Source organism: Diadema antillarum, unplaced genomic scaffold, assembly GCF_040938485.1.
Source record: "Diadema antillarum isolate AM-2024a unplaced genomic scaffold, OU_Dant_1.0 scf00000100, whole genome shotgun sequence".
In the NCBI taxonomy this organism is placed as follows: Eukaryota; Metazoa; Echinodermata; class Echinoidea; order Diadematoida; family Diadematidae; genus Diadema; species Diadema antillarum.
This window is the reverse complement of record NW_027270989.1, coordinates 1,023,316-1,043,557: the sequence shown is the minus strand read 5'-3', so window position 1 is coordinate 1,043,557 and position 20,242 is coordinate 1,023,316. Positions and strand designations below refer to the sequence as shown.

The window sequence follows — 20,242 nt, the reverse complement described above, 5'->3', positions numbered from 1 at the left end:
ACGGGTTAATTTGAACTTTTAGACCTACGAAAGATATTGTAAATCAGAAGCATTCACAGCATGAAATTTTTGGCGAATTGGAGCCAATGGCTTGTTTTGTGGTATGAAACTTTTGCGAACTGCCACTGACATTCGGTGCATCGTGTAGACCAAACCTTTGCTTGCATTTTACTTTCACGAATCTTGGCTCCTAGCAAAATTCGTGAAAGTTTCGTGCAAGTTTCATGCACATGAAAATCTCTTGTTTGACAGCAACTGCATTTAACACATTCACATTCTATAAACATAAGCTTTTCTGCCAATCTGAACGTGTTTAAACCACCTGTCAGATAGCAGTTTGCACTCTACCTAGAGCTACCTTCAAGAAAGTTGACATTCTTATGTCTAGACTTCCAGTATCCTGTTTACCATTCTGTTCTTCCACATATAAGGATTTATTGCCTACTTTTGTCCTGAAATGACCGTAATAAATCCCCCAGACCAACACTGGCTAGTCTTAGCTCCAAGAGTTGACCTTGTCTGTTTCCTGTAGTGTACTATTGGACCAACAGACCAATTTTAGAAATGATCCTATTTTCATAACAGAGGTTATTCCTAGCTGCCTAAGAGCTTCCCAGACGCTTTCCCAACCTTTAACAGTTACCATACCATTCAACTCAGATTGCCAAGACCCAAGTGCAAAGAAAAAAGTTGATACAAACTCCATATGATGTTTGGTCATATGGTGCCAAAAGAAACAAAAACCCAGCCCCATTGATGTAAATACCCTTCTCTACCAGCCTATTTGGAATAGAAAAGTGCTCTTCGTTTTGCATCTCTGTTCATTTTTCTCAATGGAGGATAACACCCCACCCCCCACCCAAGAGACAAAAACAAACTTGAAGCTGACATATGCATTTGTGACAGACAAGGAAACCAATGCAGTGCAGAAGTGGTAATAGGAATTTGCAGTTACATGAAATTTAAAAAAAAAATTAAGGAAGTGTCTGGGAGGCAGAATAATGACGGGCAGGGATTTAGGAGTAGATGAGGACAGGTGTGTTGTTGGTGAAACAAAGGAGCTTCAAGATAGGGTCAATTTGTCAGGTGGTTCCTCCTCAAGGGGGGATTTATGTCCAGATGATGGGGGAGGTGACCATGGGGTTAGGGAGAAGCAGAAATCTCAAGCAAAAACTGAACTTCCCTTTGTACAAATTGAAATTGAAAAATGATTCCAAACATGAGAACATTCATTTCTTGTATGTTCTTCTTCTGTTTGTTTGTTTTTTTTTGCAACATCACAGTGGTGAGAGTGGAAGCGGGAAGACATACACATCCCAGCTGTTTCTACGGCAACTGCACAGTCTCCGGAAGAAGAAGCCACCGGGAGTGGGAGGAGGAGGAGGAGGAAGCTCATGTGGCGCTGATCAGAGAGAAGACAAACAATTTCGGGTGAGGCAGACATGTTTGGAATATTGATCTTTCTCATAGAATGCACTGAATCGATGGTCATGTGATATTAAAGGCAGCATCACACTTTCAAACACCTCTCCTTCATGCACCAGACTTTATAGGGTGTAGTTTTGAGGTGCCACATCACAGGTGTGTGACTGCTACTACTTTCTAAGAAATGTCTGTATAAAGATCTGAAGTCAGGAGCTTTCTTTAATGTGATAGGAGCTAGTCCATAATTATTAGGATCTCTTAAATGAGAGATTTGATCTATGTTTGGATATATTCAAAATGTGTCATTCCCTGTGTGAATGGGGTTATGGAGAATATAGTAAAAATCTGCGTACATCCATAAATCTTCCCAAATTCGGTCTGCATCTACATTTTATTTTCACTCTCAAGCGAGAACTACAGTACAATGTCAAGTGTGTGAAAGAAACAAAAATGACACTCGGCTTCTTGCCTCCCCAAAATTGTTGTCGTTGCTGTGACCATTCGTGATACGGCACAAGTATGATGCAAATTGAACTATCACCTTGTGTTAGTACTTTTTCCCCCTTGCAAAGTGCACATGCTGAAAATAATGCCAGACCATGTCTTGATGTTCAGAATGTGTTTTGATTGGATGGGCACATGCACCTGGTGAAGTGGTAAATTGAAGTTGATTCTTTGTGACACGGCTCCTCCATGGGTTAATTTTTTTTCTCTTTTTTTTTCCAGCTGATTGCAGACAAAAACGAACTGTCTGTTGCCTCCGGGCTAAAAATCACTGTCTCGGGGTCAGCTAGTGTTTGCACAAAGTTTATCTGAGGGTTATTTTTGCAGTCTGTGGTTCTGGCTGAGAAATTGGAGATGGGGGTGATATTATTCTATGGATTATTCACCCCTGCTAGTACAGTGCATAAACGATGCAAATACAGCAATTTAGCCCAATGTTCAGCTAATAATGTACACATTGATTTAGTTGCATGGTTATTTCAAGGTAGTCGCAGCCATAGAGTGGATCCTGTATGCTTTCAGTTGGAATTACAATTATCACATCTTTTAGCATTTATTTTGTGTGCTTCTTTTTCATCATTTTACATCAGCCATCTTTATATTTCATTACAAAAACTATGCAGTGATGAATTCAGTGGACAGAGTGTTAGGATGAAAGATTGGAAAAATATGAAAAGAATTGGAAAAAAAACCCAACAACTTGACACAAGAACTTCTTGAATTTGAATTATCATTACACAGTACCCACTGCATGCCATAAGGATTAGAAACAGCCACTGGCTGTTAGGCAGAAGCTTGGTAGTCAAGTGGTTATGATGCCTGTCCAGTGAGCAGGAGGTTATAGGTTCATATCCTGCCCTGGTGTATATGTATGCCTGTGATCTTTTTTGTCATGCCTACTCCAAAATTATGATCAATTCAGAGCCTATTTATGTCATTTATGTCGAAGTAGGGCAATTTGTCAGTCAATTGAGTCAGAGAACCGGTTTGTTGCTAGTCTTTTGAACAGAAATAAGTGAATGCCATCAGGGCGGTGAGTTGGCTCAGTCGGTATCACGTCTGCCTCACGATCACGCGGCCTGGGTTCGAACCCGAGTCTGGACTGAGCAATGTTGTGTGTAAGCATACCGTCCCCTCTAGCAAGAGGCAAAACACTCTGTCCCTCAGATAGGACATAAAATGGAGGTCCCATGTATGAGAGAGCAGCAACTCATGCACGTAAAAGATCCCGCTTCATTCATTCATCGCAAAGAGCAGGGTGTTTAACCCGGTGAAGTGGTTCCACCTCACATCCAACTGGACTCCATGGAAGACCAGCTTAACGTAGCTGAATAATGGGCTGTCCAGTCATCTTCTCAGATGGAAATGAACAAACAAACAAAGCTCTTGCTCTGTTGAGCTCACATGCATTTTTGTGCATCTATTTGGCATGTGTGATTGTAGCTAGTGTGTTCTGTGTTCATTTCTGATATGTGATGATAGTGAGAGAAAAGAGGAAGAAGAACAGATGGGATTGGAAAGGAAGAGAAGGGAAGGAGAAAGAAATGAGAGAGAGAGCAAGAAGATTTAATATTTGTTGACAATTCTTACTAATCATTGTGGGTGTTTGTTTTTTCTTGTAGAATTTGGTCGCTGCTTTCCATGTTCTCAGAGCAGTGGGGTGCGCCAAGACGAAGCAGAATTCTTCAGCGAGTAGAGTGGTGAGTAAGAATACACTTGCTAGAATTCATCGCACCTGTTTTTACTGAAACATAATGCTGTTTGAAATTGATCACATTATTTGCGTGAATAAAAGAGTCTGCCCATCAGTTTACATGTTTTACTTTCTGTGGGCAAATCTCAAGTTCTAGTAATGATAATCAACAGTTATCTAATTGTATATTTGGCTCAGAGTAGACCGTAGCAGGGAGATTACTGTTTATACCATTTATTCAGTGCATCTTATTTTTCACGAAGCAGGATTTCCCAACAATTTTGCGAGTGGTTAAATTTGTGATCATGGAGTACAGAAGTGAATGGAGAAACGTATGTGTGTCCGTCACATTTATGTCGGGATCAAAGTTAGTACATTTGTGTGCTGTTAAATTCTAGAGTAGCATGTGACTTGCGAAATTCACGAAAAACCCGCGATATATATGGCGTATGCAGTAGGGCCTGTTAAAGTGGTATGCACTGTACACCTATTTGCTGGGCTCAGTAGAAGATAAGTTCGTAATGGTGTTCAGTTGTCATAGAATGTTTGATGTGTAGTAGACGACAGGTGATACACAGTAGATATAGGTTTGTTTGTTTGTTTGTTTGCTTGTTTGTTTGTTTGTTTGTTTGTTTGTTTTCTACGAGACTGATGTCATAGAACTTGTGTTATGTGCCTGTCAGATTGTCCTACAAAATATATGTGCACATATGGGATAGGAGGGTTTTTTTATGGGGGAAGGGGTGGGGGGAAGGGTTGGAGGGAGAGAGAGGAGAAGGGGGGGGGGTTAAATATTCTTCATCCATGTATTGTACCATCAGCCCGACTTAGCACCAGGGGCACTAAACCGCATCCTTACTTGGCCGACCGATTGGGACAGGACTGTCGTGGCCACTTAGCTTCTCTTCCACCTCTGAAACCGCACACAGGAGCCCTGATGGATGGAAGACTGAATGTAGGGGTAAAGAAGGATGATAGGAGAGAGCCCCCACCTCATTACCCTCCCCCCACCCCCTCCCCCCCCCCCCCAAAAAAAAAAAAAAGAAAATCAAAACTCACGTACCTTAGTGAGGGGTCCTCCAAGCGCCCGAGGCAATTATTCACGGGGAGTGTTGGGTTGTGTCTGGCCGAGCGGAGGGTGTGGATTCGTCCTGTTCCCGATCCCCTCTCACTGGAGAGCTGGGGGAAGAAGGGGTCTGTTACAGGCGTCCGCCCGTGATTGACAACTGGTGATACCGATATTGGCACCTTACGCTCCAGTTGTCGGTTAGTTGTTGATCAATATTTTGCCAGCCTGTGGGAAGTGGAAAATTTACTCTCTTTATAGTCACTCTGAAAAAAGATATGAACTAACACTAGGAAAAGATGATAAAAGTAAGCCAATGAGAAGTGTTACTGTTAACCCATTGAGGATGGGCTGATTTTGCTACAACACACATTTCCCATAGACACCTGCCTGAGTATACTTGGGACTAGTCTTTAATGGGTTAAGGGATATCCCTCTTTAATTGTCATGCATACAGCAGTGTATGATGAATTCCCTGTTTCCACGGATTATGATGACATCATTTCATTCCATGCTTTAAATTATTTCTTTAGAATTTGATACTAGTAACATTTATCTTATTGGAGGCTTCTTCATTTAGTGTTCTCCCTGTCAAAATACCATTATTGCTTTCATTTTTATCTTCATCATCATTATGGGCGGTGAGTTAGCTCAGTCAGTACGTCTGCCTCACGATCCAAAGGACCCAGGTTCGATTCCTGAGTCCTGTAGAACAATGTTGTGTGTTATTATACCATCCCCTCCAGTAGAGGGGCAAAACACTTTGTCCGTCGAATAGGACATAAAATGGAGGTCCTGTGTGTGAGAGAGTCACAACTCATGCACGTGAAAGATCCCGCTTCATTTATTCATCACAAAGAGCAGGGTGTTTAACCCGGTGAAGTGGTCCCACCTAACATCCAGTTGGACCCCATGGAAGACCAGCTATTGCAGCTAAATATGGGTTATCCAGCCATCTTCTCAGATGGAAATGAATCAAACAAACAAACAAACAAAATGACCTCATATTGTGCCTATCTTCTCATATGGCTTACTCTGTGTTGAGAAGGAAAAATTGAGAGGAAGAAGAAAAAATGTCTTGAATGTCAAACTGTTCAAAGGGATTAATATCTCTTGATCATGTTAGTTCTGTAGATCACCTAATTACATTTGACTCTCAGGGAGAAACAAGACTCAAGGGAACCCTTTAGTCCGATTGCTGTATATGCAATTTGATTTTATGTCTAGAGAAATGAACAGTCAAGCTCATGTCCACATTGGTTTGTGTGATTTTTTTTTGCCTCACAGGGTCACCACATTGAGGTCCAACTTGCAGGAAACATGCCCGCCAAGGCCAAAATCCAGTGCCATTGGTTTGATCAGAGCAGACTGGTGGATACCCCTGCGGGGGAGCAGAACTTCCATGTCTTTTACCAGATGTTGGCAGGGCTGACACACGAAGAAAGAGGTAACCACTCAGTGAGGAAATCTTATGGGACAGTGAACACCCGTCATGTTTAGTCTAATGTGTCAGTGCCCCCTAGCCTGTCTCACTTATTTGTCAAAGATTGGCAGCGAAGTCTGTGTTTCCCGTCAAAATTAACCAACTTTGTTCCTAGCAGGCATAAAAAGTTTGCTTTTTGTCGTATAAGAAGACTTCAATGATTTGTTTTTATTGTATGGCGCTGTTGTCTATATATTCCAGTCACAAATAATGCTGCAGATTAATGCTCGAGTAGATGCTAATGCAAGTCATGAGTTCATTCCTGTGTTACTTCATGAAAACTGAGAAAGTACCAGTAGTCATGGTAGTAATGAACTCACCAAGGAATTCTGATCAAACAGCAAATATATCAATTTGTCAGTGTGCCATACATAAAGGTGACTGCATGAATTCTAACAGCTGCAGAAGGCAAAGCTATAAAAACACTCATATTTTATGTGAATTGACAGATATGTTTTTGACTTTGACTTACAGTTTGACTCCCACATTCATTTGATAATGATGTAAGAATATTAAAGGAGAAATGTTGAAAATAATCCCTTGTTTTGCCTGTTTAAAGTTGATGTGATTTCTTCTTCTTTTTTTTTTCTTTTTTTCTTGGGGGGGGGGGTGAGTATTTGGTGTTTGTCATTTGCTTTTGTTATTTTTTTTTTTAGAGAGTGAGTTTCTCAATCATGAATTCATATATTCTGTTTAGTCCCAGACATACGTTCTGGAGTAATGGCGATGGATATTTCCCTCTGTGATTGAGAGAATGCAGAATTGAGATAATATGCCACGTCTAGCCAGTCTTCCTGTGAAAGTCTCAGGGCATGACACCGCCTACATTCTAGCCATCATCCCCTCTGGCTCTATACACGCAAACAGTACACAAATCTGTTTGTGTGTGTGTGTGTGTGTGTGTGTGTGTGTGTGTGTGTGTGTGTGTGTGTGTGTGTGAGAATTTATACAGGGAAAGTCCCTTGTGTATTTAAGGGCATGACATCACATACTGGACGACTCTTTGGGGAAATCCCCTGGTGTGAGTGATGATGTCGCCACCTTGGCAGGCAAAGGGAGATATTGTACATGTGTGGCACCGCTCTGAGGTTTTCTATGCAATGCAATGCAACCACTCGAAGACAAGCTCAATGTCATCGTAGACCCAGATGATCACATGTCTAGAAATTAACTCTCACCCCCTTGTGTATGTGTCACAAGTGGTACAAAGTTGCACCATATAAGGTCATGATTAAACTTGTGACTTAAAATTTTCTCAAATCTTGAACTAAACTGAAGAACCAGACAGTCCAAAATCATCACGGAGAAGAGAAATGCGTCGTGTAATGGAAAATGTGTGATTCTGTAACGAGAAAATTTAAGAGAATTTCTTCCGATATGGGTGCTAAGTGACTTCAAGAGTGACGACTTTTGCATGATGAAGCAGCAGTCAGCTTAACCTCTTTCAAAAAGCAGAAAGAATAATATCATCCTTGCCATATGTCAGTAACAAGTTGAGGGAATATGTGCTTTACATAAAGAATGAAACTTGGGGTTTCATTTCCTTTGAAAGACCAAGTGCTGATCAGTGCAGAAAACCCCATAGCATTGTTCATACTGTCCAAAATCCATGGCACAGACAGGGGCTAAAGCCATCACAGTGTTATACAAATCACAGATACTGCCCTTCAAAATGGTGGAGATGTCTCTCGGCATCTTGGTAATACATCACATCATGTCTCTCCTCCCTCCTACCAGCCAAGCTCCATCTCCATGGTTACGGGCCCCACAACCTAGCCTACCTCAAGGGCAGGGGCAGCTCTGAAGATGCAGAAACGGACAAGCAGAGATTCAGTGCTCTCAGGGTGAGTTATCACATGGAACTCCCAAGCTTCCAGATTTATTTGTTTATTCATTTGTTATTCATTTGTGTGTTTGTTTGTTTGTTTGTTTATTCATTTAGTCCTGTGGTCATTATTTGCAGCATGCCACTTGATGGTGCTAAGTCCAGGGTTTTCTCTTCCATACAATCCTGTGAGAAAGCAGTGAGCTGCTAATTTGCAAGGATTTGAAAGTGTTTGGTGTTCCGTCAAAGTGCTTCTGAAAAAAAAAAATGCAACCCAAACACTAGCCCCTCATCAAATGTAATGAATGTTTTTGCACTAGTGTATGTTTACTATAGACTTAAATAACTGTAAACAAAATACTGAGCATTACATTACGATGTAAAATCAGATTCTTTGTGCATTCTATTAGTGTGAATCACACAGGGCAGAAGTGGGAGCTTTTAATAGTTTTCATCCTCAGTCATGCAAGCTGCAAGTATTTCTTTGCTCCAGCTCTGCTTGGCAGCTAATAACAAAAATAGTGTTTAGTTTCCTTCATAGGGATCTCCCTGGGACATCGCGCAAAGAGTTTTCTCCTCCTGACCCTTAAATATAACGAGGTTTTCCTTCATCCCCCTGTACCACTAGAGTTGGTTCAGATAGCTTGACTTATATTCCTCTCACTCTATTCAATCTGTGATATGACACCATGCTTTGACTGACCCGAGAATGGCAATGTGGGACATGATTTCTTTTTCTCCTTCAACTAATCTTTCATCCCAGAGTAAGAGAAACTGTTTAAAAAAAAATGATCAAAAATTCGATCACTGAGTATAGTGACTCCCCAAACGTATAATGTTCCCTTGTGATAACGTTCTCCGGGATTTTGTTTCTTTTGAAACATGGATACAATGTGAAGAAAACTTGACATACTTTTCTCTCTCTCTCTTTCTTTACTTCCTTCATGTTTGCAGTGTGGTCATGTTTGTTCATACTAGCACTCAGTCACCTCTTAAACTTTGATCTGAAAAGAGTTGAAGAGGGTAAAAAGACCAACCTGTTAATGATACCAGACACCCTGGAACGTGTATTATTGACTTCTTCTTTTTTGTGCAAGTGGGTCAGAGTAAATTTGGAGTCAACATCTTGATCTGAAAACATCAAGCCTGGGGGATAAATGTCTCTGTAATGCCCCCCCCCCCCCCCCCAATGTGTGTATTCATATTATGCAGTGGTGTGTGATGATGTTGAAACCACTCCAAAGGGTGATGAGGATTTGAAACAGAAAAATATGCTATGCTTACTGCAAATATTTAGTTCACTCTAAATATGATTAGCTTTGAAGAATCTAGCTGTAGCTTCTCCATCCACTTCATGCAAACATCAATGCAATAAAATGCTTGTCAATTGCATTCAATTCATGCGGATATTCTCGAGTTGATTTTTTTTTCCAATTATTTGCATATAAGATCCTCTGAGCAACCCTTAAAGAATTTTGTGCAAGTTATGTTATCTGTCTTTTGTTTGTTTGTTTGTTTTGTTTTCAGAGTTCATTGTCGGCACTCGGCATCGAGTTCTCGGACGTTATGAGAATACTGGCGGCCATCTTGCTACTTGGAAACGTCCGGTTTGTGGAAGACGGCGGCTACGAGCTGGACATCGAGGGCAAGAGCGGTAAGCGACACCGAAATGGTCCCAGCCTTGTCCGTCATGTTCATTTCATCAATAGCTTTTAATCACGCTCATCTACCGCGCAGACTGTTCATCAACACTGCTCTTTTTAATCTTCGGTTCTCGCGTTACGCCGTGAAGTGGCCATTACAGCGACGCAGTAAAAGGGCTTTGGTATTCCGTCGATACCGGGTTCCTCTCCGGTCGCAGCGATCGCACTCGAGACGTTTCCATGTTTCCATCCCACAAAAACCACCCACACTCCAGCGGCGGATCAATGCGAGATTTCGTTACACAGGTGCATGCGCCCGAGTTTATGAGAAGCCTCCGCGAGAAGAGCGGAGAGAGGCCAGACGTGCGAGCGGGTCAAGAATACACCTTGCATTTTGCTATTAGCCGCACTCCACAGCGATATCCGGTGTCACTTGGCACTGCTGCGCACACAGCTACCTGGTTTTATTTCTGTTTCTCAATGGATTCTATTTCTCTTCTCCTCACTCCTTTCTCGGATCTCTCTCCTTCTCACTTTCTCCATTTTCACTTAAAAGCCTTTTAATCACAGGAAATTACAACTTTCACTCCCTTTTTCCCCTCACTTTTTTCCCCTCCAAGCAGAAGAGACAAAGAGTTGAAGAAATGTGTTTGAATCAAAACAGCTTGAATATATATGTTACTTTCTAATCTTTACTCCAAGAAAGTTTCTAGCCAGAGTAAGTGGAAATGCAGGAACAGATAAGCACTGGTCACAATCGAAAACGTATATGTGTAACATGTGTCTATTTATCCATAATGCTAATATCTTGCTTTCTCTCTTATTAAACTATCCATATTCATATCTATCTGTTTATCTATCTATCAATCTATCAGTCTATCTATCTATCTATCTATCTATCTATCTATCTATCTATCTATCTATCTATCTATCTACATGTATCTATCTATCTATCTACATGTATCTATCTATCTATCCAGCTATCTGTCTGTCTTTCTGAATTTATTTTGGTACAGTATCTATCTTTAATCCTTTTTTTTTTATTCTGTCATTCAAAGCAATCTACCTATGTGCTCTTCTGTCTATTCATTAATCTCTAACACTTTTACCTGCAATCATGACTTATCTGTAATATTTGGGTTTTACCTCTGCCAAGAAAGGAGGTTATGTTTTCATCGGTGTTTGTTTGTTTGTTTGTTTGTCTATCTGCAAAATAACTCAAAGAGTTGTGAACGGATTTGGATGAAACTTGCAGGAAAATTTGATAATGACACAAGGAACAGATGATTAAATTTTGGTAGTGATCCGGGAATTTGTATGGAGTTTTGAAGAATATTCAATCTTTTTGCAGATATGGTCAGTGAACTTGGGAGTTCAAGCTGGGCATATTTGAGGTTTACATTAGCGCTCTAAAGCATGTGCTTTGCTCAGACGAGGCGCTGCGGCGCCGCCGTCGCAGCTGGAATCTGATGACGTAAACAAAAGGCTTCTATATTTTGGGATATAGGGTGATTTTCAGCATGTGTGTATGGGTTGAAATTAGTGCCTTGGCAGAGGTTTCCGCTCTGAGTGCTTTTCTAATCTTTTCTTTTTTTTGGGGGGGGGGGGGGTTGTTTTTGTCTAATTGTGGTCTCATAGTAGTTACCACCCTTTCATGATCCATGAGATGATCCCACCAATGTATTTGATAGATTTGAGGATTTCCCAGCAGATCGCATACCCCGTACGCCTTGTGTTGTTGTGCATTACATACAATCTTATTTCTTGTCATGTGCCCCATAGAAATCAAGGCTGTGGCATCTCTGTTGGGGGTGTCAGGCGTGTCCCTCTACCGCGCCCTCACCACCAGGACACAGAGCATCAAGGGGCAGGCGGTGAAGACCCTATGCAATGCTGAAATGGTGAGAGTTTCTTGATTGTCCATTAAAGACACTATTAACCATTTGCAGCTTCAGTGCTTTTGTGCTTCAAAATAAGTCTGTAATTTGAGGTGGGGCTAGAAATAACCAATGTTAAAATGTTAATCAGTATGTAATCAATAGTATTGTTAAATACACAAAATGTGAACAATAGCTTTGATATTTTTTTTTTCAGAATAAACTGTCTACAGTTAAAGGTTTATTGAGAAAACTACTGTCGTGATATCTCCTTATATTTTAGGCTTTATTTCAAAATTTGCATATGGTAGGATGTTTTGTAATACAACTGACCTATACATATGGATCACATGCGATAACTTGAACATTTTTTAATCACAGCTCTCAATGGTAAACAGTATCTTTAATATAAACCTTGATGAAGGTAATTATGGTAATGATGATCATGATGATGATGATGATAATGATTACAGTGGTGATTGGGATAGTAATGATTATGATAATAATTATAGCATTGATGATGGTTAATATTGATGATATTGATAATATGATAGTCATTGTCATCTTCATTGTTATTGGTATCATCATCATCAGCGCTGCCATTGTCAGCATTATTATCATCATTATATGGGAGATCAGAGTTGTTTCGTAGATTGCCTTTTCACCACACTGTGGTCTTCAGAGCACTTTCCATTGTATCATTACCCCAAATACTGAGACACAAGTTTTAAAAGATGTGGAAAGCAGATTTAGAACTCGTACCAGCAATTACTGTATAATAAAGAAAGAAGTTGTCATACATCAAGAGCAAACTTCCACATGTAAATTTTCTTTTATTTATCTATTATTATTTCTTTTTCGTACCAGGCAAATCAGACAAGAGATATCCTATCCAAGGTGTTGTATTGCCGCATGGTCCTGACCGTTGTGAAAAGGATCAACAGTGTCTTCAAGCAGAGCGTGAAGTGTCCACCCTATGTAGCGCCCTCTATCAGCAGTGAAGACACCCAGAGTAGTGGTAAGAAAACAATAGTTTCTGAATGTGACTGATGTGTACTAGATATTTTTTCTTCTTGGGGATGGGGAAAGGGGTAATGAGAGAGGAGGAATTCTGGAATTTTTCTGGGAAGAAACATGATTTTCTGAATTTCATTCAACAGGATGTTGGAGAAGAGAGCATCCATTTATCTTCCATTAGATGTAGAAATCACGTTAAGCATATTTATCAATATATTTTATATCAGGAACTGATTTCCATATCCTTTTGTTTTTCCTTCTTTTTGTATGACCAGGCGACTCTTGCAGCAGACTTAGTGACTCGACATTCGAACTGGCTGGCAGTGCAGCACCAGTAGAGGGCAGCAGGCACACAGATGGAGAGATTCACATCATTGATATGCCTGGCTTCTCCAACTCTCAGGTTAGTCTCTTTTTTAGGAGGTATCAGTCTTTTTCCATCATCTTTGATTGGGACTTTAATCCACCGTGTGCTCGTAACCCTTAACTTAACTTTCCAAGCAGTGTTATTTTGTTTGCCAGTTGTTCATACTCCAAAAGGCAAACAATGAAAACAAAAACAAACTTGTGGCCATTATGTGAAGTTTACAGAAATCTCCATGGATGCAACCTTGTCATCTTCTCTAGTCCTGTCGTTATGTTCTTACTTGGAGCAAATGGTTGTTTTCTTTTCAGTGGGCTAATTTTATCCCTCTTTGAGTCTATAGTTTGTTTATAGCCCTGGTAAAACGACAGTGTGACTTTGCTAAATAAAAACCTACTTTTGTAATCTAGTATAGTAATCATGACATGTGACTTAATGTGTGAATTCCGATGGGTTCTGATGAGATGAAATTCAGGGTCTATGGGAGTGTTCACTTTGATTTCAAGTAAATTTTGGCATCATAGAGAATTTGCATACTTACAGCTTTCAATTCAAGATATTGAAATTTATTTTTTCAATAAATTATGACCATTGTCAAAATAAAGTGACACAGATATTTCTAGTAGTGTCAAAGTCTGCAAGTCTTTTGAACTGTTGTAACAGAGGAGTACACTCTAACATTTAACCCCTCCCATCTCTTTAACATTACCAGTATACTGTGAAACCAGAAATATTCATGGCATGAAACTTTTGTGAATTGGTCACTGGCATTCAATGCATTGTGTAAAGACAAAAACTTTTGCATGCATAACAAGTTTGTAATCTTGGCTCCCCGGTGAAAATATCATGCATGCAAAAGTATCTTGTGTGACAGTACCTTCAGTGGCCTCAGTAACATATTTTCAATATTGCTATTCTTTCACATGAATTTCTATAATTTTGTCATCAAAGCTTTTGACAACAGTGAGTATATGCAATCATGTGACTTTGATGTATCTATTTCCCTCTGTACATTCTGTCGTCCACAGTGCAATAGACTCGAAGACCTTTCTGCAAACATTGGCTCCGAACTTTTGCACCAGCACTATCTCCAGCAGGTCTTCAAACAGTCACAGCAGGCTGCACTGGAAGACGCCCTCATTGTCAGCCCCATCTCATTCGTCGACAACTCTCCGTGCCTGGAATTGTGCACCTTGAAGGTACGTGCATGATTTCACCCGTGTCGTTGATGTGCCCGAAATTCTTCTCTTTCATTTTTTGATCTTGTTCGTAAACTGTAGGCCCTACAAATGTTTACTTGTATCATAATGTGCTACAGAATGACTACAGTTATTGTTGCCAAAGAAACAAGTATCGTGTGCTGTACAACAGTTCTTTACAATTGCATAATCCCCGAAGAAGATGCACATCCATGTTTCCTTTATAGTACTCTGTTACCAAAGACCCAAGCCACATGAACCCAAAACAGAATTGAATGCAAGATTCTTATCCATTTGAAACCAAGGGGATCCACCCTCTGTTTTTTTACCTCACGTGCAACTTTCTGCTCAAAGTAACCACAAGGATAGGAAATGTGTGGAACGGATATAAGTTCAGTGGCATCAAGAGAGATAAATATATTTTCTCACTCATTCCATTCCAGGCTGCTATGAGGCTGAAGCTCTTCAGATAATGTTTACTAAAATTTCAGTCATAGTTTCACAGTTTACACAGTACTACCCATTATTCAACACTATAACCCTTCAAGTGCCACCACCTTGAAAGGCAGTGTCAGCTCATACACTATAATTGCAGCTGGTAATGACATTTGTTTCCCAAATTTTTCAGGGTGGCCTGCTCAGCACGATCAATGCCATGTGTAACCAGTCAGAGCGGCAGACGGCAGAAGCCATTCTGTCAAAGGTCAAGCGGCGACATTATGATAGTCGGTAAGAGGATCATTTACACGACAAAAACAATAAATCAGATTGTGTCAATTTCAGTTCTATTTCAGAGTCATGTAAAAAAATGTAGAGCTCTGTCATAACTTTTCAACAAAACAAAGAGAAAAAATATATCCTTGAAAAAAATGGGGAAGTTCAAGATATTGAATGTATCATAAATAAATTCTGATTAAATTGAAACTGCTGAAACTGTCATTCTGACTCAACTGCTACATTTCTTCTCAAGTTAGAGAAATTACAATTCTCCTTCGAGAGAAGGTTAAGTTTAAGAATTTACCACGTATGAATGTGATTACACATTTAAGTAGTCAGTTTTCTGCCCTACTTATTGCAGGATAAAGAAGTAAACACCAACTCGAGCACAGTGTTCATCAATAATCACAACCTATGTTTACTGTACAGCCACAAAACTCACTTGTTTTCAAACTATGGAAGATTCAGTTCTAGGGCTGCAAAGATACTTCAAAGATGATCTATCCACATTTAAGGCATTCTGTTTTTGAGTGCTGTTTTGGAACTTTATCCTTTCTCTTCCTTCGGTCTGTTCAGTCTCTTTGGGATGGAGAGCGAAAACCGGCACCTCTTCACCATCACTCACACATCGGGCGAGGTGCGGTACAGTGCTGCCGACTTCCTCGAGCGGAGCCGGGACGTGATCAGTGATGATGTGGTGGCCATCTTCCGGAGGAAAGGGTGCAACTTTGGGTTTGCCACCCACCTCTTTGCCCAGGAGCTGAAACTTGTTCAAGGTTAATAGTTGTTTTTTTTTCATATGTGGCAGCTAAATGACCACTTTTTTTTTAATAACCCTCTGCAACTGAACAGATATGCTATACTCTGTAAATGTAAAGAAATTAAGACGGCTCTTTTGAAAGTAAGATTAGGGGCAGCTCCCCTTGCAGTGAACTCGCACTAGGTGATTTTATTTAGCTCTTTCAGACTGACTTTAGAGCTATTTTTAATGTGAATTTTGTAGCTGAAAAAAGGTCTACAACTAGGTCAAGTTTAAATTTATTGTATAATGCTGATGGGAAAAAAAAAACGTGCTAGTGAAGTTTAATAAGTGCCTGGGCATAGAAAGGGTTAACCAGGGATTTTTTTTTATTTTTTTTCTTTGCATTGCAGGAAATGTTGCAAGGGGCCTCTTGTTCCGGATCTGCCCCCGTCCCCCACTCTCTGGGGGTGAGGGCCGGACACGCCCGTCTGACGCTAGCATCGGAAGTCTTCCCAGCGACTGCCACCAGCGGCTCAGGGAGCTGCTAGACTCCCTGACCAGGCAGAATGCAGATTTTCACTTCATTCAGTGCATCAAGGTATTGACAGAAAATCGTTGACTGGATTATGTATGTGTTTGTGTGTGAGTGTATGACAGTTTTGGTCCAAAATTTTGGGTTCTTTGGTTGATACATATTCTAGAGTCTGATTGCGAGAATATGATGAGAGCTGCCCGGTAGCGTGTGTTGTGTGTGTGTGTGTGTTTGTTTGTTTGTTTGTTTGTTTGTTTTTTGGTCGTATGAAGTATGAGTTTTTTTTTACTCACAATAATGAGTGTGAGGTGAAAACAATTTTCGTTTTCTTCAGTTCGATTCATCAAGCTGATTTAGCTTGCCAAGTATGTGCCATTATCCAGTGCACCATGCATCAGTATGTATTTTCATCTGCAGAGGTTGATGGGCCTGATTTGAGGGTTAAAGAAATATCTACTTATGCCATTTCTTACAGTACGTGAGTAGCCTCTTCATGGGGCAACAAAATCACCATGTGGTTTCCCAGTCTTATCATCATTAGATGCTTTCCCAAAGCAGAATGTAACAGTCCATTCGCATTTTAACAGAAATAACTTGTATCGTGGCAGTATATTTTAGTTGTTTTTTTTAGTATGAAGTTAAAGGACAAGTCCACCTTCATATACATAAGGATTGAGAGAATGCAGCAATATTAGTAGAACACATCATTGAAAGTTTGAGGAAAATTGGACAATCCGCTCAAAAGTTACGAATATTTTAAGTATCTGCGCAGTCACTGCTGGAAGAGAAGACTACTACAGTGTATGATGTCACATGCGTACAACTATATAAGGAAAATAAAAAGAGAATTTCACAAAACTTTACTTTTTGAATAAAGTGCACATTTCTTTGACTTGCTACTGACGTATGTTAAGGGTAATATTATTCCCCCTGCCTTCTGAAAGAGACAAGTCGAGTGTTCTTTTGTTATGCGAGAAAAATGGAAATATGTTGAATTTTCTTTATTCTTTCTTTATATCGTTGTACTCGTGTGACATCACAAGCTATAGTAGTCTTTTCATCCAGCCGTGACTGAGCAGAAACTTCAAAAATTCATAACTTTTTAACGGATTGTCTGATTTTGCTCAAACTCTCACTGATGTGTTCTATTAATATTGCTGCATTCACTCAACCCACATGTCTATGAAGGTGAACTTGTCCTTTAACTTTTCACTTTGGCAATCAGTGTCTGTTGGACTGTGTAGCTGTAACAATTAATCACCAAAGAACGATAAGTAATTGCTGAATGCTGTCCCTTTAATTTCTATCAATTTTGAAAGAGCCAATAAGATTGACACCCCACATTACTAGATTCATTGTTCATTGACCAGTGAATCAATCAAAGTCAAGTCAATCAAAATTTAAGCTGATTTTCCCCTCGATGAATATTTCCTCTCTGAATGAAAGAATTGTGTGATATTTTCACCTGAATTTTTCATCTCCACAGATCAATGACCAGCAGGATTCCGGCAACCACTTTTCGGTCAAGACGGTCTTGAGACAGATGAGAGCCTTCCAAGTCATCCCGACGTTGAGACATATGACAGACGGTAAGTCTTCAGACATCTCTCCCTCTCTCTCTTTCTCTCTATCTGTCTCTCTTTCTCCTTGTATGTCTGTCTGTCTGTCTGTCTGTCTGTCTGTCTGTATGTATGTATGTCTCTCTATCTTTCTCTTTCTCATTTGTCAGTCTATCTGTTATCTCTCTGTCTTTCTCATTTGTCTGTCTGTCTGTCTGTCTGTGTTGCTCTCTCCCTCCCTTTTCCTTGTGTACATGTCTATCTGTCTGTATGTGTGTATTGTATGTCTGTCTCTTTCTTTCTCATTTGTCCATCTATCTGGCTGTCTGTCTCTCTCCCTCCTTGTCTGTCCCTTTATCTGTTTATCTGTTTGTTTGTCTCTTCCTCCTCATCCGTCTGCCTGCCTGTATGTGTATGTATGTATGTATGTATGTATGTATGTTTCTCTGTCTCTCTATCTTACCCTAATGTTCCCTGTCAGTCTGTCTGTCTGTCTGTCTGTCTGTCTCTTTCTCTCATTCTCTCTGTTAGACCAGGCGTCCACTAGGGCGCGGACAAGACGCGGACAAGACCCGGAATGCAAATTTGGTATTCCGCACTCCTTCGGCAACCTGTCCGCACGTTCCTGAACGTGTCCGCTCACTGTCCTAAACATGTCCGGGCGTTTCCGCACCTTCCGGAGAGAGAAAAATTTCCGCGTCCAAATTTTGATCGAGACCAAAATTTGGATGCGGAAATGAACTTCCTGACACATTCGGCGACTTGTCCTGACGATGTCCTGAGGATGTCCCGCTTGTCCGGAACCCTTCCGCTCCTTCCGCACACGCTCCGGAAAGAATCCCGCGGTGTGGGGAAGCTTCCCGAATGAAAGCGGAAGACACCAGGAATGTTTTAGGACAGCGCGGAGCCAATGCGGATCTATATATGCAAGTGTCCGGAACCGATGCGGAAATTTTGCGATCCAGACACGAAAATGTCGACACTTTCCGCGAGCGTCATGCCAATGAAACGCAAAATGAGCAAGAAGGGAGGTGAGGCCCCCATGCAAATATCCCCATCACAGGCACACCTTTCGTCTAGTGATGAAGAACAGGTAAATCTAAGGAATTTCCGGTCCCAGAAGGCAAAGAAGAAGGTAGTATAAGAGACTGTGCCAAAAGCAACCAGAAAGAAGTGTAATCAGCGCACTAACTTCCTAGTAAGTTTATGTTGTTTTTATCTTTTCAGAAATTATTTTTTATCTGAGTGACTTCCCTGGTTCCTATTTCTTACTATGGTACATTTTCCTTTATGTTGTTTTCGTATTTTATTTGCAAACAAACTATAGGTTGTCCCATGTGACAGCCCAGCTGAAAAATCACAAAAGTAGGTGGAAGTACACTCAGAAGAACAAAGTATAGAATTTTAGCTAAATGTTAATGTATTATATAAACATGAACAAGCTGTTATTCATACGTAAATGCTTTCTAATGATACAACATATTAGAACAAAAGACAAATTCATCACACTAAAAGGCATGAATTCAATTGCAAAGATATACCTGTGGTCTCATTACAATGTAATATCTTTGAAGCCCAAAATAACAATGAAAGCTAAAGATGATGGAGGAAAATGAAGAATTTTCTGTCAATTCAAAATTCAAGTGGAATGAGAGAAAAAGCAATAAATTATGAACTCGAAAAAGTATTTCTGTCTTTCTTTCTTTTTTTGCTGAGTGTATAATTATATTTAAGTACACATTAAGCATCACAAATCGTTCCAGAAATATTCTTTACTTGAATGATTTTCGTAGTTGTTATTACCTAATGATTTTATCTTCTCTTTTTGTTTTTGTTGCAAATAAACCCGACTGTCCAATTTGACAGCCCAGCTGAACCCCCCCCCCAAAAAAAAAAAAGTAAATTAAAGTAGGTTAAAAATATTTCCCCATTTTTACACTTCATTGACAATAGGCTAGTAAGCTCTAAGCATGAAAAAAAAAATTCTCGGACTTGAATCATTGCAAAATGTTCAAAAGTGATCAAAATAAGAGAGATTTAGAGATGCACAAGGGTGAAAATGAGAGAAAGAAAAGCAAATTAAATGATTAGGATCATTTTGACATGCTCTGCAGAAGTATCAGACAAAACATGTATATACTTCAAGATGGATAAAGCACAGGTCTAGAAAAAGGGAATAAAGAATATGTATACTAGTATAATATATAAGTAACAGAACTGCAACAAAGTTCATGCTGTATTCACCAACGGTTTATTTCTTGTGAAGAAATAAACCGTTGGTGAATACAGCATTAACTTTGTTGCAGTTTTGTTACTTATCTTTTTATCTTGCCAATACGTGGACTACCTTATCAACATATATATATATATATATATATATATATATATATATATATATATAGTTGAAAGAAATTGAACTGAGGCGGGACGTTGCTCTCGATCTTAGTCTCCCTTTTATTTGTCAAGCTTTCGGCCCGTCATTGGGCCTTCGTCAGGACCTACCAACAGAACGATTATTATATGAATAACCTGATGTGTCATATAATATATAATGCAATTTCATATATTACCAATCTTTTAAATCATTTAAATCATA

At 39.9% G+C, this 20,242-nt stretch overlaps 1 protein-coding gene across 1 annotated transcript in view; it reads left to right on the top strand.

Moving 5' to 3' along the window:
- LOC139718828 (unconventional myosin-X-like) overlaps window positions 1-20,242 on the top strand; it is a 131,858-nt gene that overhangs the window by 101,909 nt on the left and 9,707 nt on the right. Inside the window, exons 5-17 of the mRNA XM_071630292.1 lie at window positions 1,284-1,431; window positions 3,552-3,629; window positions 5,976-6,135; window positions 7,909-8,015; window positions 9,524-9,650; window positions 11,422-11,540; window positions 12,384-12,534; window positions 12,809-12,936; window positions 13,926-14,096; window positions 14,725-14,825; window positions 15,390-15,589; window positions 15,966-16,153; window positions 17,574-17,676. Of these exons, the coding sequence (XP_071486393.1) occupies window positions 1,284-1,431; window positions 3,552-3,629; window positions 5,976-6,135; window positions 7,909-8,015; window positions 9,524-9,650; window positions 11,422-11,540; window positions 12,384-12,534; window positions 12,809-12,936; window positions 13,926-14,096; window positions 14,725-14,825; window positions 15,390-15,589; window positions 15,966-16,153; window positions 17,574-17,676 (1,781 nt within the window). The remainder of the gene's footprint in view (window positions 1-1,283; window positions 1,432-3,551; window positions 3,630-5,975; window positions 6,136-7,908; window positions 8,016-9,523; window positions 9,651-11,421; window positions 11,541-12,383; window positions 12,535-12,808; window positions 12,937-13,925; window positions 14,097-14,724; window positions 14,826-15,389; window positions 15,590-15,965; window positions 16,154-17,573; window positions 17,677-20,242) is intronic.